Source organism: Schizophyllum commune, assembly GCF_000143185.2.
Source record: "Schizophyllum commune H4-8 unplaced genomic scaffold SCHCOscaffold_2, whole genome shotgun sequence".
Taxonomy (NCBI): domain Eukaryota; kingdom Fungi; phylum Basidiomycota; class Agaricomycetes; order Agaricales; family Schizophyllaceae; genus Schizophyllum; species Schizophyllum commune.
In genome coordinates, this window is record NW_026089539.1 from 2,055,420 (window position 1) to 2,080,249 (window position 24,830).

General features: G+C 57.0%; 11 protein-coding genes across 11 annotated transcripts; 5 read left to right on the top strand and 6 right to left on the bottom strand.

Moving 5' to 3' along the window:
* Positions 1–747: 747 nt before the first annotated feature.
* SCHCODRAFT_02489358 (uncharacterized protein) lies at positions 748–3,349 on the top strand (the record flags this gene model as incomplete). Its single annotated transcript, XM_003038632.2, is given in 10 exon segments — positions 748–869; positions 918–1,136; positions 1,182–1,304; positions 1,354–1,486; positions 1,537–1,650; positions 1,700–1,964; positions 2,019–2,189; positions 2,208–2,509; positions 2,558–2,796; positions 2,851–3,349. The coding sequence occupies 10 exon segments, from the start codon at positions 748–750 to the stop codon at positions 3,347–3,349; spliced, it is 2,187 nt and encodes a 728-aa protein (XP_003038678.1).
* A 1,635-nt stretch (positions 3,350–4,984) lies between these two features.
* Positions 4,985–5,616, bottom strand: SCHCODRAFT_02611276 (uncharacterized protein). Its single transcript, XM_003037281.3, has 3 exons — positions 5,453–5,616; positions 5,154–5,404; positions 4,985–5,102 (listed from the first exon to the last, which is right to left on the bottom strand). The coding sequence occupies exons 1-2, from the start codon at positions 5,522–5,524 to the stop codon at positions 5,192–5,194; spliced, it is 285 nt and encodes a 94-aa protein (XP_003037327.1). The 5' UTR covers positions 5,525–5,616; the 3' UTR covers positions 4,985–5,102; positions 5,154–5,191.
* A 1,209-nt stretch (positions 5,617–6,825) lies between these two features.
* On the bottom strand, positions 6,826–8,669 carry SCHCODRAFT_01166934 (WD40 repeat-like protein; the record flags this gene model as incomplete). Its single annotated transcript, XM_003037280.2, has 6 exons — positions 6,826–6,831; positions 6,893–6,937; positions 6,985–7,253; positions 7,308–7,518; positions 7,571–7,834; positions 7,887–8,669. 6 exons carry the CDS (start codon positions 8,667–8,669, stop codon positions 6,826–6,828), a joined length of 1,578 nt encoding a protein of 525 aa, XP_003037326.1.
* Positions 8,670–9,081: 412 nt separating this feature from the next.
* Positions 9,082–11,334, top strand: SCHCODRAFT_02489323 (uncharacterized protein; the record flags this gene model as incomplete). The annotated part of the gene is made up of 6 exons (XM_003038631.2): positions 9,082–9,234; positions 9,285–9,589; positions 9,638–10,663; positions 10,711–10,932; positions 10,985–11,165; positions 11,212–11,334. 6 exons carry the CDS (start codon positions 9,082–9,084, stop codon positions 11,332–11,334), a joined length of 2,010 nt encoding a protein of 669 aa, XP_003038677.1.
* Positions 11,335–11,665: 331 nt separating this feature from the next.
* Positions 11,666–12,945, bottom strand: SCHCODRAFT_02611287 (flavoprotein WrbA). The gene is made up of 6 exons (XM_003037279.2): positions 12,816–12,945; positions 12,511–12,734; positions 12,399–12,456; positions 12,191–12,344; positions 11,925–12,138; positions 11,666–11,877 (listed from the first exon to the last, which is right to left on the bottom strand). Exons 2-6 carry the CDS (start codon positions 12,563–12,565, stop codon positions 11,750–11,752), a joined length of 609 nt encoding a protein of 202 aa, XP_003037325.1. The 5' UTR covers positions 12,566–12,734; positions 12,816–12,945; the 3' UTR covers positions 11,666–11,749.
* A 158-nt stretch (positions 12,946–13,103) lies between these two features.
* SCHCODRAFT_02611290 (uncharacterized protein) lies at positions 13,104–16,493 on the top strand. Its single transcript, XM_050344467.1, has 10 exons — positions 13,104–13,240; positions 13,292–13,360; positions 13,410–13,583; positions 13,648–13,900; positions 13,957–14,055; positions 14,109–14,405; positions 14,464–14,590; positions 14,641–15,515; positions 15,564–16,211; positions 16,266–16,493. The coding sequence occupies exons 1-10, from the start codon at positions 13,161–13,163 to the stop codon at positions 16,407–16,409; spliced, it is 2,766 nt and encodes a 921-aa protein (XP_050202258.1). The 5' UTR covers positions 13,104–13,160; the 3' UTR covers positions 16,410–16,493.
* A 155-nt stretch (positions 16,494–16,648) lies between these two features.
* Positions 16,649–17,611, top strand: SCHCODRAFT_02611292 (carbonic anhydrase). Its single transcript, XM_003038629.2, has 5 exons — positions 16,649–16,779; positions 16,831–16,855; positions 16,911–16,976; positions 17,027–17,330; positions 17,386–17,611. Exons 1-5 carry the CDS (start codon positions 16,680–16,682, stop codon positions 17,401–17,403), a joined length of 513 nt encoding a protein of 170 aa, XP_003038675.1. The 5' UTR covers positions 16,649–16,679; the 3' UTR covers positions 17,404–17,611.
* Positions 17,612–17,882: 271 nt separating this feature from the next.
* On the bottom strand, positions 17,883–18,244 carry SCHCODRAFT_02611294 (uncharacterized protein; the record flags this gene model as incomplete). The annotated part of the gene is made up of 1 exon (XM_050344468.1): positions 17,883–18,244. A coding segment is annotated over exon 1 (164 nt), but the record flags the coding sequence as incomplete, so codon positions are not given.
* Positions 18,245–19,464: 1,220 nt separating this feature from the next.
* Positions 19,465–20,618, top strand: SCHCODRAFT_02611300 (uncharacterized protein). Its single transcript, XM_003038628.2, has 3 exons — positions 19,465–20,027; positions 20,085–20,138; positions 20,191–20,618. The coding sequence occupies exons 1-3, from the start codon at positions 19,635–19,637 to the stop codon at positions 20,278–20,280; spliced, it is 537 nt and encodes a 178-aa protein (XP_003038674.1). The 5' UTR covers positions 19,465–19,634; the 3' UTR covers positions 20,281–20,618.
* A 158-nt stretch (positions 20,619–20,776) lies between these two features.
* On the bottom strand, positions 20,777–22,741 carry SCHCODRAFT_073246 (glycoside hydrolase family 5 protein). Its single transcript, XM_003037278.1, has 8 exons — positions 22,610–22,741; positions 22,396–22,559; positions 22,205–22,347; positions 22,136–22,157; positions 21,933–22,079; positions 21,836–21,881; positions 21,610–21,786; positions 20,777–21,553 (listed from the first exon to the last, which is right to left on the bottom strand). The coding sequence occupies exons 1-8, from the start codon at positions 22,733–22,735 to the stop codon at positions 21,137–21,139; spliced, it is 1,242 nt and encodes a 413-aa protein (XP_003037324.1). The 5' UTR covers positions 22,736–22,741; the 3' UTR covers positions 20,777–21,136.
* Positions 22,742–23,206: 465 nt separating this feature from the next.
* Positions 23,207–24,743, bottom strand: SCHCODRAFT_02611304 (uncharacterized protein). Its single transcript, XM_003037277.2, has 7 exons — positions 24,471–24,743; positions 24,402–24,418; positions 24,215–24,348; positions 24,093–24,166; positions 24,013–24,039; positions 23,888–23,949; positions 23,207–23,830 (listed from the first exon to the last, which is right to left on the bottom strand). The coding sequence occupies exons 1-7, from the start codon at positions 24,694–24,696 to the stop codon at positions 23,504–23,506; spliced, it is 867 nt and encodes a 288-aa protein (XP_003037323.1). The 5' UTR covers positions 24,697–24,743; the 3' UTR covers positions 23,207–23,503.
* Between the last annotated feature and the right edge of the window lie 87 nt (positions 24,744–24,830).

The following is a 24,830-nucleotide window of genomic DNA, read 5'->3' on the forward strand; positions in this document are numbered from 1 at the left end:
CCAGAGCATAGACCGTTCGAACGAGCTCAGTAGAGAGCGCTCTCGAGTGAGACGTCCAGTTTCGTTTAGACCCACTGTTATATGCGAGCATGAATAAGCAAGGGGAATTCGAGAGGTCCTCGCAGCGACTGACAATAAGCCATGCAAGAGAACGAGTGGTCGGTCAGTCTCATCTGCTTTTGGCGGAGCAGTCTTTGTGTAGCTGAGGTCTACCGCGGTCGACGAATGCGTGCGAACGCGACGCGACGCAAGCAGTACGCGTCGACTCGCCCGAGTGCACCATGGTGAGTGGAAGAGCATCAGTGACGTCGAGGCGAGCCGCTCCGGACAACACGGGCCGGCGACGGCGGGGGTGAACGCGACTTGGACGCGCCTACCATGACTTCCGCCCAGCTCAAGACTCTCCTCGCCCCTCCCGACAAGACAAAGTCTCAGCAAGCCGTCCTTACCTCCCTCAACTCCCGCTTCCGCTCCATCGACGACCTCGACGGCCTCGATGACGACTTCCACCAGGCGGCCCTTCGGCATGATCAGCTCCAGCGCGATGTGCGTGACCCTTCACTTCGTCTGCATAGTTGCTGAGACGCCCTAGTATAGCTAGCTGCCTCTCAGGCGAGCACGAGTGCATTGCTGCTGGATGCCCGAACGAAGATCTCTGAGCGCGCGCATACGGCGCAGGAGCTTTCCCTCCTACGGCATTCCCTCACCGACGAGTTATCTCAGCTCTCTGATGAGCTGCTATCCTCCATGTCTGCGGGGCCCGGAGAGACAACGTTGCTGGAGGATATTGAGACTCAGCATCGAAACCTGAAGGACCTCGGCAATGTGAAGGGATACATGCAGATCCTGGAAAGGGCTTTGAGTTTGAGGTGTGTTCTGGTTTGTAGTCTGGCATGCATGCTTACCTTACTTGTCAGTGAGGCAGCGATATCGCAGATCACCTCCCTCAAGCCTTCCGAGGTCATCACACCAGCGTCTCTCGAGAAGTATAGCACCCTACAGAACTATGTCGCGCAGGTCGATGAATACTGCTCTTCCGTCGAGGACGCTTCCGGCCAGCAGAAGCTCCATCTTGTGACCTTTCTGGAGGAGGTGCGCGAGAAAACTTGGTCCGACATCAAGCAAACCATGTCTACGTGCGTTGACCCATATGTTTTGCTTCATTCCCTAACAAAATACAGCGCGTTGTTGGACATCGCGGAGCAGCTGAAGTGGCCGATGGCGGTGGACTACGTTTCGGCCGACAAAGAAACCAGAAAGAAGTTCGAACACGCGTTCTACAATCTGCTTCGGCTTCAGGACATGTGAGTGTTGGCTTTCCAGCGATTCGTGTTCGTCTTTGACAACCGACAGAGGGTTGAAGATGCGGTCTTCACTTGGAGCGGAAAAGGCCGGCCTTTATCCGTTGCAGGCGCTCGTACGACCGGTCGCACTACGCTTCAAGTACCATTTCGAGGGTACCCGGCCAACAAATCGACTTGACAAGGTGTGTACTTGCCCGGCCCCAACTCAGGACAAGGACTGATTACTGGCCAGCCCGAATGGTACCTCACACATGTTGCCAACGTTGCGCACGAGCATCGGGTCTTCATGGACACGGTCATCCAAACCCTTTTGAATGCGTCCGAGCATCGGGACATCATCGCTTCGGTGAGACCTGCCTTCAGACCTTGTATACCCGCTTTCTTACCGGCTATAGCGCGAATTTACCTACTGCCTTCTGCCGCTAGCGCAGCGGAAGCTGAAGCGCACTATACCCTTACTGCTGCAGCGGCCTTCCTTACTCGCACATACCATCTATCAAACACTCAGCTTCGATGCCACACTTGTCGAGCAGGGATTCTCCCTCCTCGGGACGTCGGGCGCGTCTACTGTCGAAGACCCGGACCAGTGGGAGGGCGTGAGCGAGACGGTGCTCGGCACCAAGGAGTGGTTCGACGCCTGGATGGAAGGCGAGAAGCGCTGTATGTCTCGCGGGACTTGCATGAGTGAAGACAGGTTCTCACGTATCCTTGCAGTCGCGGAAGACCAGTATCACGACATCATCAGCGCGGCCGATGCATGGCAGATTGCGGATGACGATGGTGAGGAAGGTCCGCGGGAGCACAAGGGAACGAACGCGGCGCGCCGGGTGAAGGCTCTCGTTGAGCAGATTACCGGTACGCGGTGCTCCTTGGCTCCCCGATCCCGTTTCTGATTCCGTGCAGACCGCTACTCGCCGCTTCCCAACGCAGCACGGAAGACCCGCTTCCTAACTACGGTGCAGCTTCCCATATTGGACCACTTCCAGGGTCGGATATCTTCCTCACTGGATGCTTTTGAGACTCTCTCCTCTGCGCTTCTGCGTGCGGTTCCGGGGGCCCTCAGCTTCGGCGGCAGAGAAGATGGTGGTATGAACGTCGACACGCAACGGCTCACAGCCGGGGTCGAGGGCGTGAAGAAGCTGGCGAAAGCGTGGCTTAGTGCGCGTTACCTCGAGGCTGCCCTGCAGGGCTGGGGCGAGGACTTGGTATGTGCCTGCCGCCAGAGTTTGGGAGGAGAAGCTGACTTTGCGTAGTTTTTCTTAGAGCTCTGGGCTGAGATAAACCGTAACCCTGGACTGAAGGCTCGCGTCAAGGCCAGCACGCTGCTCCCTGAGCCAACGTCAAGCGAAGATTCTACTCCAGAGAACACCATATTCGATGCGCTCATCGACGTATACCGCAAGCTAGTGGAGCGCGCAGACGACATGATCGTGCTACAAGTCTCCAACGAAGTCCAAAACGCCCTCAAACCCCATATGCAGTGGCTGAACTCGTGCGCTTCCCTGCCTTCTACCCTTCTCCGCCGTTAAGCTGACCCACCACGTAGCCCCGAAAGCGCGCAGCAGGACGAGGATGAGATCGCCGTCTCGCAAACTTTGCTTCCCGCAATAGCCCTGCTCAGCGCCCACCTAACCTTCCTACGTACGACACTCCCAACCGCCTCCGTGGCGGCTATCTACCGGCGCATCGCGTCCTCGATTGCCGAGCACGTCCTGCAGCGCGCCATCCTGTATCGTGGCCGGCTTAGCTTGCAAGAGGGACGCCGCTGCGCCGCGGAGAATGGACTATGGCTCGAGACCTGTTTGGGCGCGCTTGGCGGGGCGCTTCCTCGTACGCGAGTGGAGGCGCCGTGGCTCAGATTGCTGCAAGGCGGGCGACTTATTGCGGCAGAGGGCCCAACGTGGGCGGAGGTCGTAGCAGCTACGTTCGGGCCGACGGACGACGTTCAGTGGCGCGAGGCTGTTGTGCATGCTGTGGGGCTCGGAGAGATGGACCGGGACGAGGTAGGAAGGGTGCTCAGACGGAGGGAGGACTTCCAAGCTTGAGAGATACATGGGTACGGTATGATCAGCATGCACTCTGTAGGTTTGCAATTGTCAACTATGTAGGGCTCATATCTGCTGCATACTAGCACGTCTGCGACCATGACCATGAGGCGTCTACTGCTCAGATTCATACCCTTGGCGAGCCTTTGGACGACAGTCTTGCTTCTGGACATGTCAAATATCAGTGGTACGTGCAGAACTAGGGGGCCGCAGGAATGAAGACCAAGACGCTCTGAGAGAGTTGTGAAGCCTTGGATATGAACGCCTGAATGTGCTAAGCGCGAACGTTCAACACGTCCTCACAGCTCCTCCGAGGGGCAAAGTGAAGGCGCAAGAGGAACGGATGGGTTCGAGGATGCCCATTGGGTATCGATACAAACCGTCGTCGACGGTTAGAAGAAGGCGGTGGCATCATTTTGACAGGTACAACAGTGGACTTGCACCACAGCTCCTGAGGCCTAAGGAACTACGATAAGTGACCCCTCCTGCGGCATCGTCGCTGATCGTCGACGAATGCGTATCGCGCGCCACATGCCTCGGCAGGGCGAACAAATAGGGAAGCCACTGCTGTCGTCGGCCTTTCACTCCAGGTAAAAGCCGCGCCGTAAGGAGGCCTTGTTTCAGAGCGAGAAGACCTTCGTCAACAGCGCTCGGGGTAGCATTGCCGGGTAAGTATTGAGGTCGACGAGAAGGAGAAGACTTCATAGCTTTCGTACAAGTGAGGTGAGCGAGCGTCTTGAAGTGCGCGCCACTCGGAGCAGCACTTGCAAGCTTGATGGGGAAGCGGCGATGGTGCGTTGATGGATAGCGTCTGATTCTGCATGACGGCATCGTCGTCGAGGAGGCTACAGGAACACCTGTAGGAGTAGCGTGAAGAAACCTCGAGTGTCGGTCGCTCAGAAGGAGGGCACTTCAGGCTCAAGCTTCTGATGGAAGACCTTCACATAGGGATGCCTTCACCATGCCAGAAGAGACGTGCAGCTGAGCTGTGGCGGAAGCGAGGACGGATGCCATACGCAAGTCGTTATGGGGGACAGTATGGACCGACAACGGACAGTAAGTAGACTCCGATAGAGGGGTAGACGGGCTAGATAAGAGTAGCGCGTCAGCTGAGCATCGAAGAGCGAGATCTGGTCTGAATATCGTCTCGATATGGCGGATAGCATGTTAATAGACGCAAACAGACTCCGGCCTGCTCACCGATGAGGGACCGGACGACAAGATTGGACGAGATAAAGGTGTATAGGCATTGGACAGTCCACCCCTTGGAGAGGCAAGTGCCGCGGCACAAGAAGATCCGGCGACAGTGATGTCGTATGTTTGCCATTCAGCGAAGAACGCCGGTGGTGGGCTGATCACTGGAAGGCTTGATGCAAGTGGCGAGATAGACCCGGTAGGACACTTTCATCCTACCTCGACTTCAATAACTCGGTCCAGGGTGCAAAGGGGTTATCATGCGCGGACAGCCTGCGATGCGGAGTGTTGAGGAGCATGTGCGCATACGCGGCGAGGTCGTGTCCAGGGCGGCCGTCCCCTGGTCGTCTGTTGTGGAGCGCGTCAGGGCAGGGGGGTACGCATTCACACATACGACTGAGGTGGTCGAGGTATGATCGAGAATTAATTCAGCAGACTAGATCTGAGCGCTAAATGCAAGCCCAAGTATAGAATACAAGGCGACAGTACAACCGGCGGGGAAGTAAACGAGTGCGAAAGGTCCGGGAGGGGAAGAGGATATTCGTGCAGTCAATAAGTTCTGTGGCGCGATTAGGGGTGGGCATGAGATCATGGGGGAGGGGACACTCACCCACAGCAATGGGCAACACCGAGTCGGAGGACGTCTTGCTACCAGTCCGAGTTGCGGATGCCCTGGCGTTTCCTCCAGTCGGACGTAGGCACACCGCGTCTCCAGTCGGATGTAGGGACATCGCGTCGCCAGTCGGAGGTCGGGACACCAGCTTCACGCTTCCAGTCGGACGTAGGGACACCAGCTTCCCGCTTCCAGTCAGACGACACGACGCCCGCGTCTGCACGTTTCAATTCTGGTAGCTCGTCGCCCTGAACGGAGTCAGCAGGGGTCGACGGCTACGGGGGAGGACGACGTACGGGCACAGGTGCGGCGGCGACGGTGGCTGCGAGCAGCAGAGCGGCGGCAGCGATAGCACGAGTGAAGTGCATAGTGGGTAGGTGGGGGGGAACGACGACAAACAGCGAAAAGTGCCTGACCTTCGCGGCCGAGAGCTTTTAAATCATGCGCATGCCGAGAAAGGGCAGACGCCACTGCGCACCGTCGCAACCCACGCGGATCGTTCTCAGCTGTCACACCAGTGACGCATCCCCCCCGAGATCGTCACCGGTATCTCGTCCCTCCTTCTCGCTTGCAGTCAGTTCTGGTCAACTTCGCTTGGCAGATGTACTTGTACGGCTAGCACTAGACGTTGCCTCTATTCACCGGCTTTCTCGAGTACACCGACAACATAGAGGAGGAGGGGAAAGCGACGATGAGGGCCTGGAGAGACAGTGCCTGTCACGCTGTGGCGTTTCCCGTGCCTGACTTGAGTGCCGTTTCTCCTCTGATTCAAATTCCGGTCTGCGGCTTTTGCGACCTGCGGGAACGTTTGTACCCCGTAGCGTGACGTGACGGCTCGTCTTCAGCGTTTCGATCCACAGGTCTTTCACTCGCTGTTAGACCGATGTCTGGCTGATGAAGGCTGTCGGACGGGGTTCTGGTCGTCGGAAAGACGGAGCTGGCCAAGGCACTTCCGCCTGAAATATGCACCAGTGGGAGATTTCCAGGGCCGATGGCGCACCCGCAAAAGCCGGTTGAATTAGCGTGACGCACGTGAGATAATGCCTTTGTTACCGAATTCGGACCCGGTCCGACCGACCGATGGCTGGGCGTTCTTCTTCCGTCAGCTGATTGCAGCGAGGATAACGACCGGGCGAGGGAGAGCTGGACTCCAGCTCGACCCCAGCTCGACTGACCGACCTTCACACACTTCCTCCAGTATCCGAGAAGTAGGTCGCTCGGCAACACCTCTGACGCCTCGCTTCTGCTTCAAGGTGGAGTCCACTTTGACGACTTGGCACGCCCGCATCTTCCGGGCAAGGCCCTACGAAAGTGCAGCAAGGATGAGCACAGCGATGCGCAGTTGGCCTCCCTCGATCAGTATAGAGTCGGACCTGGTTGACGCAGGTCAACGCATGATGGGTTCCACACCCTCGTACCGGATCACTCTCGAGGATGGGCGGAGTACCATCGACGATATTGAATACGACCTCGGGTGATACACCCTCTACCCGCGAGCTCCGGACGAGCTATGGTCTGACGACATGATCCTTGAGCCAGCGGTGAGTCCAGTCGCTTACGAGAGGTCGGTCGACATGGGCTTCGGATGTGCATCGACAAGCTGTATTGTACACGTAGAAGTATCCCTGTTGCGTAGACAGGCTGGGTACGAAGTCCAAGATGTAGGGCCCTAATCCTGCAGGAAAGCGCACGCATGTCAGATCGATGTTCTCGTAAGGCGTTATCAACCGACGTACCCATAGCTTGATGAGACCATCCCACGATGCTGTGACGACCTTGGACTACAGACCTGTCAGTCAAATATTTAGATGACGACAGCAGCACTCACAGTCTCGTGCGGCAGCCACTCGTGCGCAATGACGACCTTGGAATGTGCCTTGAGCTTCGTCTTTATCCGGCAAGTCTTCCAGTCCCAAAACACCATGTTCCCCTCGGCGTCACCGCTGCTGAGCCACTTGCCGTCGGGCGAGAAGCCCACCTGGCAGGCGTACCCCGCGACAGAGTGCCCCGCAAAGCGCTTCTTGCGGTTCTGGCGGAAATTGTCCGTACTGTAGACAAGGATTTGATTGTCGAGAGACTGTGCGGCGAAATAGCGGTCTGTTGGGCATAGGGCATGAGCACGCGCGAACCTCCCGAGTGGAGAAGACTTACTCGATGGGTGAAGAGTTACCGCGGGCATGGAGTGCATGTGCGGCTCAGCGATGTACTTGATGACCACCGGGATGTCGAAGTCCCAAGCCCTGATCGTCTTGTCGTCTGAGGTGGTCACAAACCGGCGGTTCTCGTCGACGAAGGTAATGGTGTTAACGGGCCCCAAATGCTGGTCGTATTCCTGCGTGATCTCGCCGGAATTGATGTCGTACTATAAAGGTTTTAGGCTCAATACATACGCCCTGAGGAGCAAAAGGGCTTACCTGTATAATCTTCTTGTCCGACATACCGGCGAGGAATATGTTTTGTTTGTCTTCATCGGGATGGAACTTGACGGTGTACGGGATCTTGCCATTACTGAATCGCTTGATACACTGGCCCGTTTCCGTGTCCCAGAGCTTCATCTGCCTGTCGTAGCTACACGATAGGAACCTTCGGCCGTCGTTGGAGAAGCAGATGTCCTTGACCATCTTGACGTGACCATGGAAGGTCCGTAGGCAGTTGCCATGCGTATAGACATCCCAAAGCTATACAAGCGGTCAACTGGGGTACGCGACGAAGTGTTAGAGGGATGCGTACCTTGATCTTCGTGTCCATTGAACCACTCGCCATGAGGTGTCCAGTCTGAGGGAACAGCCGAATGACGGAGACGCCCTGCGTATGCCCAGTCCATGTATGCACACAGACCTTCGGGATGAAGCAGTCCTGCGAGCCCGCCTCCTGTAGAAGGTTCGGCGCTTCTGAATACGGCGGGTGCATGTACGTGCGCCCTTGGTAGTCTGTCATGGACTTCCCGTGGAAGACTGACGACTCCTGGCCAACCGCGCCGCGTTTTGGCTTCGCCTTCTTCGGCACGTACTCTGGCTCGTCTTCCTCTGGCTCCTCCTCTTCCTCCGCCCCCTCTGCGGAAAGACCGTGCAGGAAAGTACTCTCCGGCTCGTCGCCCTCCCACGAGGCCCATGGGCCGACGTAGGCGCCTTCCCCTTCAACGACTTCGAGGTCACCCTTATCCTTGCGCTTGCGCTTGAGCTCTTTTCGCTCATTCCGCGTGGCGCGCATGGCATCGATGGTTGTAAAGCCATTCTCCCGAGCCTTTTCCAAAGAACCGACCATCGAAGGCGCATTTGGGTCGATAGAAGGGTTCGCAGAGTAGCCAAGGATAGCATGCGTGAGGTGCTGCGCCTTGAAGGCATCGTCGCTCATGACCTGCTCTTCGACATGCCCAGCAAGTGCGTTCTGATTGAGGAAGCGGTCGCGTGGGCCGAATGGGTTCTCCGGGCCCTGGATGGGGAGGGTCATGTCGCTGAAGGGGATGTTCACGTTCATCTGGGTGTCCGTTGGTCGGGTCACCAAAGATGTCATCTTGAGGGGATCCTGCTCGCTAGTTAGCACACGACGTTGTGAATGCGCAGACGCGTACGCACCTCTGACAAAACATGTGGGGCAGCCTCAACAGTAGGCTTATCCCTCGAGGGGCTCTCTGTGCGCTGCTTTTTCGTGGCATGGATGGCAGAGAGACCGAAAGCGTCGGCAGCGACCGTCGACTCGTCCTCCTCGCCGGATGAATAGCCCTGAACAAGCGTCGACATGATCGCAGCAGCCAAGTGTGTTCACGCTGGCACGTGGCGATACGCCGCAAATGCCGATGGCAAACTTCGGACCGATAGGCGCCGCCTCCATCGTCCGACTCACTGCTTGCGCTCTTGTTTCCTCCAACCCCTGACATCCATTTTTTCTCCTTCATCATGCAGTAAACTCCCCCGATACCCAGATCATGAGCACGTCCACACGAATAGCTGCGGGGCGGCCCTGGACGCCGGAGGAGGATGCGCAATTGCGCGCAGCGGTCGCTCTTCATGGCGAGAACGACAATTGGAAGACGGTCGCAGAGATGGTTCCCGGTCGCACGAACAAGGCGTGCAGAAAGGTGGGCGGTCTTGGATCTGTGCTAGAGCCGTGGTGTGAACGATCACCCAGCGGTGGCGCCACTCCCTTAGCCCAGGCGTCAAGAAGACAGCATGGACGGCCGAGGAAGACAAGCTGCTCCTCGATCTACACGAGAAGCACGGGGACAAGTGGTCGGTGATCGCGCGCGAGATTGAGGGACGAACAGACGACGCTTGCTCGAAGCGCTACCGTGAAGCGCTCGATCCCAACCTGCGTAAGGACGAGTGGACAGACGAAGACGACAATAGGCTTCGTGATCTGCATGCTCAGCTCTCAGGCCAGTGGCGCCTCATCGGTGCTGCCCTCTGCAGGGGAAGTCTTGCTTGTCGTAACAGGTGCTTGTATATCTTTATCGTCATCATTCGGTGCTGATGAGCCTCTAGGTGGAGATTATTCGAGCGCAAACAGCGCCGTCTGGCCCAACTCTCCAAGTACGAAATCCCGGACTTTAGCGCTCCCGCTACCTCGTCATCATCGGAGGGGCGCTACGAAGCGACATGGGTACAGCCTGACGTTCACGGGCAGGCCACGTATGATGCATGCGATTCTCTCATGGCATATCATCAGGAGCAAACCAGTCATTATCCTGTGCAGCCAGATCCTTTCCTCGGCTCATGGACTTGGGCCAGCCCCGAAGGATCCATTTCCACTCAGCCCTCGGGTGCTCACGGCTCCGTCAACGACGCTTCGGCAATACAGCTCGATCAAACTCCTTCTTCCGAGCAACCCTCTCACTATGGCACCCCGTCGTTTGACGGCATACCTGGAACCTCACCTTACCACGCATATTGGACCTCGTGCGCTGCAGATCACATCTACCCTCCCGTGCCACACCAGCCTACGTCGACGCTGCCGCTTGATGCGGCCGATAATTCTATTCCGTCTACACCTCATCCAGCTGCTGTTACCGACCTTGCCGCAGAACCTATGTCGCTGGAAGACACGTGCGAAACGAGTCCTTCAGCTGCACTCCCGGAGCGCTCTCCAACTTTCACTGCCAGCACGCTAGCATCGCCGTCGTCATATCATGAGACCGTATTACCCAGCTTATCACCCGAGAGCAATGCCACCGTCGACCTGCCCACCTGTGACATGTTGTGGGGCTCGCCCGTGTCAAACCCATGCCCTCTGACACCGCTATTGCCTACGCCGCAAACAGCGTCAGTCGATCTCCCTCACGTTCAAGTCGTCGGCGAGCACGAAGAGGTTATCGCAGACCATCCAACGACCGGGCTCATTGGCGTCGACGCATTGCCTGATGGAGTGGTCGCCTCGGCTGAGCAGAACCTCCCATCGGAAGCAATCTCCGGTCCAGCCGACAGCAGGAAGCGCCGACAGTCAGCAAGCGACGAGCGCACGGTTAAACGCAGAGCGACAGAGATGCGTATGGACCAAGGCCGGGTGATGCAGTAAGTTTAAAGAAATGAATTGCCTGCAATCGCTTAACGAATGATAGGCCTGGCCTTCTTCCGTACGTTTGTGGGCGTGCTTCGTGCTGGCCTGCCTCGAGCCCGGTCTCTGAGTCTCGATACGACACCGCGAGGGAGCTAGCCGAGCATATGCGGCGCAGTCATGCTGGTCAAGCGTCCGACGACGTGGAGAAGCCCTATCGTTGTGGTTTGAGTGGCTGTGGGAAGGCCTGGAAGAACCTCAACGGTCTGCAGTATCATCTCCAAGTGTGAGTGTGCATTCTAGCGCGCCGGTCCGGCATCATGCTCACGACTTTGAAGTGCGGAAGCCCACTACAAGAAGGCCATGATGTCCAAGGCGAAGGTCATTACTGCGACGTCAGGCGTTTCGGAGGCGCCCACGCAGCCTGAAGACAATGGTCGCAGAACTTATCGCTGTCTAGAACCCGACTGCGGTAAGGTTTATAGTCATGCCAGCGGTCTACGCTATCATCGTATCCACGTAAGTGCTCCTCACGCAACCCTTAGCGTTGCTCACCGGTCCAAAGGTTCACAAAGGTCCACTCCCCGAGCAACTGTCTATCCTGCCTCCCTCCGTAGAGAAGAAAGTTCCGCGAAAGGCTAGGCAGTATCGACGATCAGCGACGCGACCCTCGGATGCGAACACATGACCGGGCGCGCGCGGACGGTATCTAAGGACGCTCTCGCCTCTGCTCTGCGCCGACGGGCTGTGGTCTACAGTAACTTTGCCCTCGAGACGGACGCTTCTCCGAGCATCAGTCTTGGTTATCCTCTCTTTCAACGTGGCGCGACAACGGCTGTGGCACTCGGGGCCATGATCGGGACTCAACTCCAGCGAGGGCGTGCGTCGTCCTCCGCATGTCCGCCTTATATTCTTGTCCATATATGCTTGTGCTGCTCGTAACGGGCGGTTATTTTACTACTAACCCTGTTGTTGCACAACAATACTTCTAATGTACTGACTCTTACGAATCCATCATGTTTGTCGATGACAATGCTTCACATTTGACCTTTGCAAGCGACATTGGGGCTAGCGAGACTACATGGATGACCGAGTACGTGCATCTAGAATTGGTACTTGCTGACGATCTCCCAGAACTGCTTTCCTTGAATCTCCGCGACCTCCAGCTCCAGCGGCGAAGGCTGGCGTGAGCCGTCTCCTCCTGCGAAGGTTCCAGCACCCCAAGGCGAGCCTGCGCTCGTTAGCGAGCAACTCAATAGCACCTGTCAAGACACGTACCGCCCCGGACCTCGTTGAGGTTGCTCAGTTGCGCAAAAGTCTTCGCGTACCCGAGCGGGACGAAGATCATACCGTGGTGGACGAACGTTGACATCGCGTTCGCGACAGTCATCTCTTGTCCGCCACCAGGTGTCCCGGTCGACACGAACACGCTGCAGAACTTCTTGGATAGGCCGCCAGATGCCCACAGTCCACCTGTCGTGTCCCAGAAGGCCTATGCGCGAGTGTTAGCGGTTGGAAGGTTAGCTTACCGATATGCAGCTCACCTTCCATTGCCCAGGGAAATTACCGTAGCGTGTGGGGATGCCAAAGATGAGACCGTCGAAGGTAGCCATGGTCTTCGCATCGATGATGGGGAATTCAGGTTTGCTTGGTGCATGCATTTTGGTCAGGACTTCCTGCGGCAGTGTTTCGGGGATTCTGGCAAAGAGCGGTGGTGAGTACGAGTTCTCTATACGCTCGTTGACTGCTCACTGATAGATAGTCGCGTTACCTCCGGCAGCAGCGACGCCCGCCTTGACCGCTTCAGCCACTGGATGGAATGAAGCCTGGTCAGGAACAGCCTTAGACAACCAGCGTTGCTCACTCTTTCCGATGTGGCCGTACATGGTGTAGATGATGATCGCGACCTTGGGCGCCATGATGAACGAGCGGGGAGGAGGTGAGACTGGGTTGTGTGGTCGTGGTCGAGGTTCAAGCTTATATACGTGTCGCTGTCGCCAACTTGATAGCCTCCTAAATGCCGTTTACGCTGTCAAGCGGGTCACGATACCTCATTGGTGAAGAGATAGCATCGCGGTCCGAGATACGCTGCGAAATGGTTACTATAGGTAGCAAGACCGGCGACGACCCTGCAATGCAAGACAGGGCGCCCACTTGCATTGAACGCACTCGACAGGACCCGCGCAAGTCGGCGAGCGCGCTATGTGCCCGGCTGCCCCGAAGGAGCGGCCAGCGGCGTATGTATTCTCATCAGTGTGTATGTCGAGTTGACTCAGGGCTACGCTATAACAGAACGAACGTTGTCCAACCCTTGTGCTGGCTTAGTCAATCTGTGAAGTGGCTGAGCGTCAAGTTTCCAAGTCCAACGTTGTGGGTCCACAGCATCATTTGTGGCGTTATTTTGATGGCACTCGTATGCATCCCGATCAGTCAGCACCTTGATTGGAACGCCCATTGTTCCCCCACCCTTTACCCCCATACTTCCCTACTTTCCTCGAAGCAAGGGGCTGAAAGATGGCGTCGAATAAGCCCAACAAGCTGGCTTTCTTGTCCATGCCGGCGCCGGCGTCATATGTCGCCGGTCTTGGTCGAGGGTGCGTCCTGCACGCGTCGACGCAGTGTAGTAACTAACGAAAGCCTTGCAGAGCGTCTGGCTTCACAACGCGATCTGATATCGGTCCCGCACGAGAAGGACCGTCTGCCGAAGTCATAGCGTGAGTGGGGTCATGTGTGGCTGCTTGCTATGTCCTGACAGCAGTACAGGGAGGCGCAAGCGCGTCGCGGTGAAGAGCCTGACGTAGATCCCGAACAATTCCAGGATCCAGACAACGAATTTGGTCTCTTTGCTGGGACAACATACGAAGCCGACGATGAGGAGGCGGATAGGATCTACGAGAAGGTTGACGAGGCGATGGACGCACGGCGGCGGGCACGCAGGTGTGTGCGTACTGGTTAGTTCTTTTACCCGATACTCATGCAACTCTTATGCTCTTCATCACAGGGAGGCGCAGGAACAGGCAGAGCTTGCGAAGCAGCGCGCCGAGCGACCGAAGATTCAGCAGCAATTCGCGGACTTGAAGCGCGGCCTTTCTGCAGTCACTGATTCCGAGTGGGAGAACCTGCCTGAGGTTGGCAACCTCACACGAAAGAAGAGGCGTAGGGAAGAACGGTCGTACGTCGTACCGGACAGTGTCATTGTCGGCGACAGGACCAAGAATCAATACGAGAACGCACTCGACCCCATGCAGAATGAGGTGCGTGTTGGCATCCTTCTTCAGTCACTCCATTGTGGCTAATATGTATCCTACAGACTGGAGGCTTTGACACGGCCGCCGATCCTGGAGCCATGACCAACTTTGTCGAGATTGGACAAGCCCGTGACAAGATCCTGTCATTGAAGTTGGATCAAGTGAGTTAGAATACTGCGAGACAGTGTCGTGTTGACTCACAGTCATGTTATAGATATCTGGCACTGCAACGACATCCGGTTCAGCTACCTCGGTGGATCCGAAGGGCTACCTTACTTCACTTGACAGCGTCGTCATCAAATCCGATGCAGAAATCGGCGACATCAAGAGGGCTCGCATGCTATTCGACTCCCTGGTGAAGTCCAATCCCAAGCATGCCCCCGGGTGGATAGCAGCGGCATGTCTGGAGGAGCATGCTGGACGAATGGTGGCGGCTCGCAAGCTCATTAAACAAGGGTGCGAGATGTGCCCCAAGAGTGAGGATGTCTGGCTTGAAGCCGCGCGGTTGCATGTACGCCCCCTATTCTCTGTGCCCCAGCCGCACTCACACTTATTGATCTTGTCTTTAGAACAACGAAGACGCCAAGGTTGTGCTCGCGAATGCAGTACAACACGTCGGCCAGAGCGTCAAGATTTGGTTGGCGGCTGCTGACCTGGAGCATGATGTGAAGGCCAAGAAGCGAGTTCTGCGCAAAGGTGCGCATAGCAGAATCATCCTGGCATGACGCATGCTGATTACCCCCTAGCTCTTGAACATATACCGAACTCGGTCCGTCTGTGGAAGGAGACCGTCAGCCTCGAGACTTCCGCGGCCGACGCTCGCATCCTCTTGGCCCGTGCCGTCGAGGTTATCCCCATGTCCGTCGAGTTGTGGCTTGCGCTCGCCCGCTTGGAACCCGCAGAACGCGCGAAGGCCGTTCTCAACAAGGCTCGCAAAGCTATACCGACGAGCCACGAAATCTGGATAGCCGCAGGTCGCCTCTTGGAACAAGAAGCAGCCACCAAGCCTGAACCAGAGAGGCTTGCTCAGTACGAGTTGGTGGATAAGACGATCAGCGCCGGTGTGAAAGCACTGCGTCAGAATCAAGTTCTTCTCACTCGCGAGCAGTGGCTGAAGGAGGCCGAGAAGTGCGAGAGCGAGGGTGGCGTGCGGACGTGCGAGGCCATTGTCAAGGCAACTATTGCCATGGACGTCGAGGAGGAGGACCAGCTCGATACTTGGGAGGCCGACATCGATGGCGCCGAGGCCCGTGGACGGGTCGGCACGGCGCGCGCGATCTTGGCCTACGCTCTCAAGGTGTATCCGAACATCAAAGACCTTTGGATCCGCGCCGCAGAGCTCGAGAAAGCGCACGGTTCGCGGGAGAGCCTGGACGACATCTTGAGCCGTGCTGTGGAGCACTGCCCGCAGACCGAGGTGCTGTGGTTGATGGGGGCGAAGGAAAAGTGGCTTGCCGGCGACGTTCCTGCCGCGCGCGAGGTCCTCGAGCGCGCCTTCATCGCGAACCCGGAGAGCGAGCAGATTTGGCTGGCCGCCGTCAAGTTGGAGGCAGAGAACGGGGAGCTCGACGTTGCGAAGCAATTGCTTATTCGTGCGCGCGACGTCGCTGGCACGCAACGAGTGAGTAAAATGTCCTCCGACTGTCGACCATTCGCTGATGTCCTTCAGATCTGGATGAAGTCGGCCGTTTTCGAAAGGCAACAGGGACAACTCGACGCTGCTTTGGAGACCGTTTCCCAAGCACTAAAGAAGTTCCCGAAGTTCGCCAAGCTGTACATGATTCAAGGCCAGATTCATGCCTCGCAAAGACGATATCCCGCCGCTCGTCAGGCATACGCCGCTGGTCTCAAGGCTGTGCCAAAGGAGCCGACGTTGTGGATCCTTGCCAGCCGATTGGAGGAGGCGGATAATAAGAGCATCAAGGCTCGCGCACTCCTCGAGAAGGCGCGCATGGTCAACCCTGGTGTCGACACGCTCTGGGCGGAGGCTGTTGGCGTGGAAGAGCGTGCAGGTGGCGCCGGTCAAGCGAAGGCCATGCTCGCGCGTGCGCTGCAGGAGTGCCCGAGCTCTGGTCTTCTGTGGTCGATGGCTATATGGGCCGAGGCGCGCCCTCAGCGCAAAGCACGATCGGTCGACGCGGTGAAGAAGACCAACGACGACTCACTCGTCCTCTGCGCCATTGCACGCCTGTTTTGGAGCGAGCGCAAGGTCGAGAAGGCGCGAGAGTGGTTCGGCCGTGCGGTTGCGCGTGACGAGCACGATTACGGTGATATTTGGGGCTGGTGGTTGAAGTTCGAGCGCGAGCATGGGACCGAGGTAGGGCGCTCCTCTGACACTCAGTCTCGACATCTTACTGACGTCTATCCGTAGGAGCACCGCGAAGCTGTCAGAGTCAAGTGCGTACAGGCCGACCCGCACCATGGGCCCGTCTGGCAATCCATATCGAAGGACGACAAGAATAGAGGCAAGACTACGAAGGATGTCTTGGAGCTTGTCGCGAACGCTTTGCAGTAATCTACGGTTGTATATCTCGACGTCACCTCCTGTCAATGAACTCGCTAGCAGCGCGTGCCAAGTGCGTGCGATAGCTGCATTGTATAACCGGGTGAGGTCAGAAATGCTCAGCTGAACACCTGTAATCTCGTGGGCACACCGTTTCTATGGATGGCGATATTTTGCGCCATCGGGCGCTTACCACCGATTACATGCCCGGGAAGCGTATAAATCGACAGGTGAGGGGTTTTATCTTCTCCACTCTCACTTCTTCCGCCTGCTTCTTGCGCAATGTCTGTCCACGAGCTTTACGCCCAGAACAATGAGAAGTATGCTGCGGCGTTCGACAAGGGCTCGCTGCCCATGCCACCTGCGAAGCATGTTGCGATAGGTATGTTCGACATCTTCACGATCCCTCATAAGCTGACCGGGTCGAATTCAGTGACGTGCATGGATGCACGCGTCGAGTGCGTCCAGAGCTTTTGAACCCTTGCCGCAAAAGTGGCTGACGACAGCCCATAGGCCTGCGTCGCAGCTAGGCATCAACTTGGGCGATGCGCATGTCATTCGCAACGCAGGCGGCCGAGCGTAAGCGTGTCTTGTCTAGTCTGCGAGATACGCTGACATGCTTCGCGCAGGCAGGATGCCATCCGCAACTTGATCATATCTCAACGCTTGCTGGGAACACGAGAAATCATCGTCTTCCACCACACAGACTGCGGAATGTTGACCTTCACGACGGATCAGCTCAAGCAGATCGTGAAGGACGCCTCGCCTGGAGACTCTGCAGTGGCCTCGGCAGTCGACAAGTTCGACTCGTTCCTCGACTTCAAGGACTTGGAGGGCTCTGTGCGGGAGGACGTCGACTTCTTGAAGAGTCATCCGTTGATCCTCAAGGATACGCCGGTAACCGGCTGGATATACGACGTCAAATCAGGGAAGGTAAGCCTCTCATGTCTTTCACACGAAGAGCGCGTTGGTGACCGAGAATTCACAGATTTTGCGTGTTGTGTAGTCGAGTCGCCTTAGTCAAGATGTAGCGAATCTTGTATCATAATCAAATATCCCTAAGGATGCGTCCGTCAGTTTTCGTCAAGCCTCGAGCGCGGAACAAAGGCAAAACCATGTCACATGCGTGGTCGGGAAGTTCAACCTGGCCACGTGAAAATCACGGCTTTCGGTCTGCAGTGGGTGTCCTGGGCCAACTCGTAGGCAAGGCCGCAAAACTCAAGGAATAACTCTGAAGGGCCGTTTCACGGCAAGGCCCGCTACCATAAAACATGTAGCCTACTACTTGGACCCAGCCAACTTTGGACTCAGCCAACTTTGGACCGAGCGACTTGCGCGCCTCTCGTACCCGATCATTCCTGTATAAGTCGCGAAGGGCCGTTGCACGGCATGGCCCGCTACCATGCTGCAAAATTTGAGCATTAAGCAGTTGTATCCCTCCCGACTTGTCATCCGAAGCGGCAGCCAAACGTTGTTCGAACCGCGCCGCGGTCGGTCATACCTGTCTGAGATATATTTTTCTGTGTAATGAGAAAGCGCAGCGAGCTAGTTCTGGAGCTGCTCTTTCCAATGATCTTTGGTTCTAAAATTGAGAGATCTGAAGATTGTAATATAGGCGCAAACACCCGGCAAAGAGGGAGCGTCGGTGGCGCATGCCACGATAAAATACAGAAACAACGACCGTTGACAAGATCTGTGTCGATGCGAGCGCGGACGATCTGCCCCAGCCGCAGAGGCGAAGCAGCCTGGACAACATCTTCGGCTACAGTTGTCATGGATCGAGAGGTGTCGAGTGACGCAGGAATGAGAAGCCCAGAGAAGGCGACGAACATAGCTGACGATGCAAGCGAACGGGAGTTCGGAGAAGAGGAGAGAGCACGCCAGAGCTGCAACGTGTCCGCAACACGTGATGGCATGTGACTCTTGCCAAAGATCGTCAGACGAGGCTGAGGCCTGTTTTTCGTTCCATCCCTATAACCCACTACCATAAATGGTAGCGGGAATCATATTGATATATCGCCAGCAGCGCTGTTTATTCACTCTATGGTTCTTATGAGATACATGTCACTGTTAACCATGCCCGTCACGAGGATGAGGCATCGCCCGCCGCCGAAGCCCATTTTCAAGGTGTGGCGTTGCATTCGGCGAGTCCCAGCGCGGATTCCCACCTCCGCCCCCTGCACGGGCGCGCTTTCAAGACGTCGTTTAGTGGACCCCTACTCCCTCGTGGTTTTGCCATCACCTTCCTTCCCGGTGCTTCGGACGCCCGCCAATAGTGATCGTCCTCAACGCCATCCTGCTCAACGCGATGCACGTCATCCGAGAAAGTCAGACAGGGGGAAGCATGGACTTGCCTATACTGTGGTAAGAGCGTGCAGAGAAAACAGAACAGGACGCGAAGCGTAGGATGTCGCAGAGAAGCGGAGAAATTCAGGAAATGGCGAAGTCGGAAGAAAGGCAAACTGAGCCACCTCCCAGTCTTTGTGGAAGAGGTTCCTTCTCTTGATTTGAGGTTGGTCGGGATCTCTTCACGGCCTGAGAGGCGTGTGTTGTGTTCGCTTTCCGCGAGAGCACGACGAAAAGTAGATGAAGACAAGGGCTAATGTGCATTCGGCCGACGCCGACGAGTCGAGACCGCAAAAGACCCAGTCATGTGACAGCACGTGAGGTGTTACCAAAGTTCGCGAGACGGGGCGTTTGCGATTTTGCGCTTCATCCCTAAGACCCACTACCATAAATGGTAGCGGGAACTTTGCCTCAGCATGGACAACGGACGTTCCTGATGCGTGGTTTCTGAACGTTCTGACAGATGATATACGTGCGTACCGGCTCTGACTTTCAAGGTCAAAGGTCCACCTTATGGCTGCCTACTTGGACCTTCCGCCGGGCTGACCTCCCACTATCAACCCGATGGATGTGTTCTCACGCGGATCGTCGTTGCGGAGTGTCGCCTGTCGTCGAGGACGCGGCCTCGGGCGCCTGTAACAGGTACTTTACCAGGGGCCGACCCAGTCGACCCGAGATCCCGAGTTGCTCAGACGTCCTCGCCTGCCTTTGCGCACCGTTTGTGAGGACCTCCTCAGGCACTTACATCGGGGCGCATGGCCGGCGGCGTCGTTACTCCGCGTAGCGATCCATTATAAAAGGTCAGGGAGTCTCGTCCACTCAACCTACACCCGCCCTTCATCTCCGACCAAGAGCCTCACAGCATCCTACTCATCCACTCACTCTCTCATAATGCTCTCCGCTTTCATCCCCCTCGCTCTCGCGGCCGCCGCTAGCGCCAAGACCCTGCGCGCCTCGACGACCTCGCCCTACGGCCAGTCGTCGCTCAACCTTGAGCCCTTCAACACGACTTACGGCGTCGCGCTCTCCGGGCGCAACCCCGTCCAGACCACCATCCGAGCAGACCTCGACGACGCGGGCAACCTCGTCATGGAGTGCCCAAAGGCCGGGTACATCGCTGCCCTCATCCCCACGGACCCTGTGCAGGACCCGGCGGCGTACCACGTCCAATTCGTCGAGTCGGCGGAGGCGCTGCCGGCGGAGGCCATTGTCGGCGGCTGGGCACTGTCCGCTGACCGCTCCGGCCTCAGCAATGACAGCTACACCAAGGTCGAGAACACGCTGGTCAGTGCCCTCTTGGAAGCTCTCAATACAAAATCACTCACATACATCCGGCGACAGATAGGGCAGGGCATGTACACCGCGCTCAAGGTCGGCAACGACGAGGGCTACTTCGTACGTGCCTTCTGCTCCCTTTGCGCCGTGGCGGGACGCTCACTTTCCTCAGCTGTCGTGGCTCAACGACACGGCGGAGCACCACTTCGACACTCAGTGGTACATCGTCTTCGACAGCACTGAGGGTGTCGCTACATGCTAGAAGATTGACGCGAAGGATGCATGGGTAATCGTAATGGATGGACTTGGGCTATATTAATGGACAATGGATTTACTTGGGCGTCTCCTTGACGGCGAGAGAGGGGAACTTGCGCGCGTAGTACTTCGCCCATACTCGCTCAGCGCCTGATATAAATGGGTATCCTACGGCACTAAAAGCGGTTGAGCGATCGTGCGCCATGTCATCTCCTCCTACTCGCCGACTGCTGAGGATAGGCTACTTGCTAGCATTCAGGACATTCGGTGAGGCGGTCGATGAGTGGCATGGTCCTAGAAGACGCTGCTATATTTGCCCAAGATGGCCATCACATTCTCCTGCGCATTCATAGAAGGGACAGTCGCATCCTCATTACTAGCTCTATCTTTAATTGATTTTGCCTGTCGTTCATTGGTGTTCATGGCTATGCAGCACGCTCGAGCGACACATAGCAGCCTTACCTGGCCTTCAGATTTACACTGAATGCTTGCACGCGGACATCGACAGAAAACCACAAGAGAAGCCCATTCAACGCGATACCTACAAAACGTATGGTATAGAAGCAGAACAATGGTATAGGGCAAACAGCGACAGGGAGTGAATAAGATAGGTATGCAAGCAGCCCGCCAAGGCGCACACAAATAATGGTCCAGAGTCACAACAGAGTCAATTATGTCGCTAACACGAAGGGTCCAAACAAACAGCTGCTAATCGGAGAACAATGAATGATACAATTCGAGAGAGTCGTCGTGGGTGTCGTTGCAGGGCATCGCGTGTGTGCAATGAGGGTATGGGTAGTGAATGAAGTCCTTCCTTCCTATCATGAGCCTATCCCAGGTGTGCCGCCCAGACAGATAGTCGCTCAACCGCAGATACGGCGGTTTTGGATGTCGGTGGGGTTCCAGGGGATCCAACCGAAGTCAAGGCCCGCCTGGTACGACCACTCGTGTGCCTCCTCCGCCTTCCACGTCCACATAATCCACCCCGCGCCCTTCTCGTACGAGATGACCTGGGCCTCCCAGAACGACCGCAAGCGGCTCTTGTATTCATTGCTGAACGTATCGCCGGTGCCAGTCTTCGAGCTGCAGCTGCCGATGCGCGAACTGCCAGGGTAGCTCCCATCGTAGCGCGCGCCAATGCCACGGCCGTTGAGATACCGCGCGCAATCGGTGTATGCGGGCGTCCACTCGCCGACAATGGTCCAAAGGTCGAAGGACGACAGCGCGCCTTGCTTGTTGCAGACGGTGGACACGTGTTGGTTGAAGCTCATGGCAGCCTCCTGCAGTCAACGATGAGAACCCCAGAGAAGTTATTGAGAGGTTGAATGGCACGTACGGCGTTGGAGAAGATGGTGTAGATATGGGTATCAATCGCGACACCTTCGAAGCCAGATGTCATGAAGCCATTCCAGTAGCTTAGGTCCTGGAAAGCATCGTGGATGAGCTCGACGGTGTTGCTCTTGCGGGAGCTCCCGAAGGGATAGCGAATGTTGCCGTAGCTGTCCAACCAGAACTGGAGGACGGTGTCAAGCAAGAACCGATGCCAGCTGGGTCACGCCTACCTGCCGCGTGGCCGCGAGGACATCGCTACCGTGGAAGCCAGCGGGTCTATATCGGTCAGCGCTAAGCCTCCGATCAGATACGCTCATGTCAACTCACTCGTTCAACGGCGCGATGACAGTGACAGTGTCTGTGCGGTCCTTGAACATGTTCTCCAGCGTCTTAATGATAGCGTTGGATCGATCGATATTCGACTGCTGGGTATGCCATGTCGGGTAGTCCATTCGCTGTCCGGAGTTATCGAAGCTGTAAGTCCAGCGTCAATTGAATGTATGCGCGAAGCTCCAGAAGAGAGACCGTACCCGTTCTGGCTCCCTGGTACGCCTACAGGACGGTCAGCGCACGCTAGACACGCGTCAGGAACCACTCACCGTGTAGGTCAACGATAACTTTGAGGCCATGATTGGATGCCCACGTCACCGCGTTATTGAGGTGCTCGACTTGGCCCTGGATGTAGGGTTCGTCGCGGACGTCGAATGCCCAATAACCGATTGGCAAGCGAACATGATTGAGGCTGGGGGAATGTGAGCGCTCGGTCGATCCGCTTATGGTAGGTGCTTACCCCGCCGCAGCTATTTGCGCGAAATCGTCCTCGGTGATGAACGTGTTCCAGTGATTATAGAGCGCAGACGCGGCGACGTCGCGGCTCTGGTAGGCGCAGAAGGTGTACTCGTCGACGATCGCGTCGTTACCGGTCGCGTCAAAGAGCGAAGGCGTGATCCATGGCTATGCGGCATGAGCACAACGCGAGGCGTCGGGGCAGGACGACGACGCACCTCGAGCACGAGCCAGCCGCCAAGGTTCACACCGCGCACTTTGGTACCCCCATAGTTGAAGCCGGGGGAGATGGCGAGGGACTGGGCGAGGAGCGCCAAAGCGAGCACGGTGCGAAGGAGAGCCATGGCGGTGGAGAAGGAAGGATGCCGGGCGCCAGGCTTATATAGGATTGATGGAGCGGGACTTGTTCTTATGTGCTCACATCTTCCGTAGCCTGTTGCCTCGAGTGGCGTGTTACGCCATACAACCTAATCTTGTCACGCCGCCGCTGCGCTTGCAACCGTTGGGTCCGTCACCACCAGCAAATCAGCTGCCGCTCCGGTGCCCTGGTCCTCGCGCGTACGCCTCCATCGCACAGTCGTAAAAGCGCACTTCGGTGCTTGGCGCGCGCACGACCCCGCGTGTACGGACGGTCAGCTGCAATCACCGTCAGCGCTGCTCGGGGGACGGGGGACAGGCAGCGGTCAAGTTAGCATCGGCACGTGAAGTGATCGATCCTGAGATCACGACGATCTTCCCCGCATTTCTGCTTCCGCCGAGCCTCCTGCTGATCTTCTCACCCGCCAAGCGGCCTGTCCAATATACCGAGTCGCCCACGGGGGGACCGTGTCCTCTGCGCTTCAGGCTGAAGCCGCGGCAGGCTAGAGTGAGGGAATCCCGCGTGAACGTGGCCACGATGCACGGCCTTCATGAACACTGCAGCGGCATATCAGGCGATTCACTGTATTCGAGGGTGCGTACGGTCGCCGTTAATGCTCCACCTCGTCGTGCTCAGGGCATCATGCGGCAACCGCCCTCTCGGAGGAAAAGGCGGTCATAGATGTCGTCTATCGGTGCAGTGCAGGACGCGCTCAGCGCGCCGCCACCACGCGACTGCGACGTCGCGGTCACGCCTACGTACGCGTCAATAATTCCGGGTGCGCGCGTACCCACGCGACCACCTCCTCCCAGCTCTTCACGCGCGTCAATGGCGCGTCGGGAGGGAGACGATCCTCCAGATGCTCGTCCTTCCAAAACTCGCGACCGTTTTCCCGCTTCAAGCGCTCCTCGTAGACCATCTCCGGTTTGGCGTCGTCTGAACTCGATGTGCGCTTGTTCCACTCGTACTCCCCAAATAGCAGGACGTGTATCTTGTGCGACAGGTGGGTCGCGGTGGCGACCTGGAGCGCGTTCTCCGACGAGTCATCGATGAGCACCTTGGCCTTCAGACCGGCGCAAACCTGTGGCTTTGCTTCAACACGAGATTCACGCGCAACGGGCGGACCAACTACACTTACCTCCGCCTTGCTTAGCTTTGTGACAACTTCATGTTCGTTCTTCGTGGCGTTCTTGAACTGGCCTAGTAGGAGGCAGGTCCGCTGTAAGCGAGTAGTGCCTCGACGACCACGGACTTCGGGCATACCGGTGCAGATGATGCTCTCAAAAATCCCTACCTATCGAGTTAGCTACCTCGCGGGTGGCAGTATGACCGAGTCAGCCCACCCGGGAAATGCTCTTCCACCCATTGCCAGCTCTCGTCGGCCTGGTCAGGATTACGAGCTGTCACGATGAGCAGCCTACGTTCCATTCAGTTGAGAACATGGTGCGTGCGGTGACAACCTCACCGGAAGCCCATGTCCTTTAGCGCCCGAGTGCCCTCGACCGCGCCAGGTACAACCTCTGTGCGGAATATTCTCTTCGACTTGTAGTAGTCTGCCACCTTCTCCGCTGTCTCTTTGGGGGAACCCCAGTACTTGTTCTACTCCCTTTCAAGATACGCATATCTGCCAACAAAGCGCGTAGCTGACGTACCTTCCAGTAGTAATAGTCTTATCGTCACCTTTAGCTGCGTCTAGGATTGAATACGAGGTATTCACGCACAGAGAAAGTCATCTACGGTCATGTCCGTGCCGTAAACCTCGTTGTGCCATTCAGCTACCGAGCGATTCGTCTGTGCCAGCACGTCGTCGAGATCGACGGCGATAACGGGCGCTTGGGCAGCCTCATGCGAGATTAGGTGCAGCTTCTCCAAAGTGGGAGTCTGGCTCTGCGAGCGGTCCGCTGGAGAAGAGTGAGCGGCAGCCAGCTCAGAGGCCGGAGCGGACATTATTGCAGAGACGGATCCTAGAGAAGGTCGGTGGGGGTGGGGAGGACGAGGAATGCCGCTTGATCGCCGCCTGGTTGAGTCGAGTTGTTTCGGCGGGCCGATAGGACCGAGGTCCGACAAGGCACATTGTATCC

Coding starts and splice junctions, on each gene's coding strand:
- SCHCODRAFT_02611304 (XM_003037277.2), bottom strand. CDS start 24,696: ATGTCCGCTCCGGCCTCTGAGCTGGCTGCCGCTCACTCTTCTCCAGCG. Junction 24,167..24,214: donor CTAAAGGACATGGGCTTCCG/GTGAGGTTGTCA, acceptor AATGGAACGTAG/GCTGCTCATCGTGACAGCTC. Junction 23,831..23,887: donor CAAAGCTAAGCAAGGCGGAG/GTAAGTGTAGTT, acceptor GCAAAGCCACAG/GTTTGCGCCGGTCTGAAGGC.
- SCHCODRAFT_02611290 (XM_050344467.1), top strand. CDS start 13,161: ATGGCGTCGAATAAGCCCAACAAGCTGGCTTTCTTGTCCATGCCGGCG. Junction 14,056..14,108: donor TGTCATTGAAGTTGGATCAA/GTGAGTTAGAAT, acceptor GTCATGTTATAG/ATATCTGGCACTGCAACGAC. Junction 15,516..15,563: donor ACGTCGCTGGCACGCAACGA/GTGAGTAAAATG, acceptor GATGTCCTTCAG/ATCTGGATGAAGTCGGCCGT.
- SCHCODRAFT_02611292 (XM_003038629.2), top strand. CDS start 16,680: ATGTCTGTCCACGAGCTTTACGCCCAGAACAATGAGAAGTATGCTGCG. Junction 16,780..16,830: donor TGCGAAGCATGTTGCGATAG/GTATGTTCGACA, acceptor GGTCGAATTCAG/TGACGTGCATGGATGCACGC. Junction 16,856..16,910: donor TGCATGGATGCACGCGTCGA/GTGCGTCCAGAG, acceptor GACAGCCCATAG/GCCTGCGTCGCAGCTAGGCA.
- SCHCODRAFT_02611300 (XM_003038628.2), top strand. CDS start 19,635: ATGCTCTCCGCTTTCATCCCCCTCGCTCTCGCGGCCGCCGCTAGCGCC. Junction 20,028..20,084: donor CCAAGGTCGAGAACACGCTG/GTCAGTGCCCTC, acceptor ATCCGGCGACAG/ATAGGGCAGGGCATGTACAC. Junction 20,139..20,190: donor GCAACGACGAGGGCTACTTC/GTACGTGCCTTC, acceptor CACTTTCCTCAG/CTGTCGTGGCTCAACGACAC.
- SCHCODRAFT_073246 (XM_003037278.1), bottom strand. CDS start 22,735: ATGGCTCTCCTTCGCACCGTGCTCGCTTTGGCGCTCCTCGCCCAGTCC. Junction 22,348..22,395: donor GCGCAAATAGCTGCGGCGGG/GTAAGCACCTAC, acceptor ACATTCCCCCAG/CCTCAATCATGTTCGCTTGC. Junction 21,787..21,835: donor TCCTCGCGGCCACGCGGCAG/GTAGGCGTGACC, acceptor ACCGTCCTCCAG/TTCTGGTTGGACAGCTACGG.
- SCHCODRAFT_02611287 (XM_003037279.2), bottom strand. CDS start 12,565: ATGGCGCCCAAGGTCGCGATCATCATCTACACCATGTACGGCCACATC. Junction 12,457..12,510: donor GTACGGCCACATCGGAAAGA/GTGAGCAACGCT, acceptor CATTCCATCCAG/TGGCTGAAGCGGTCAAGGCG. Junction 12,139..12,190: donor ATTTCCCTGGGCAATGGAAG/GTGAGCTGCATA, acceptor ACTCGCGCATAG/GCCTTCTGGGACACGACAGG.
- SCHCODRAFT_02611276 (XM_003037281.3), bottom strand. CDS start 5,524: ATGCACTTCACTCGTGCTATCGCTGCCGCCGCTCTGCTGCTCGCAGCC. Junction 5,405..5,452: donor TCGCCGCCGCACCTGTGCCC/GTACGTCGTCCT, acceptor GACTCCGTTCAG/GGCGACGAGCTACCAGAATT.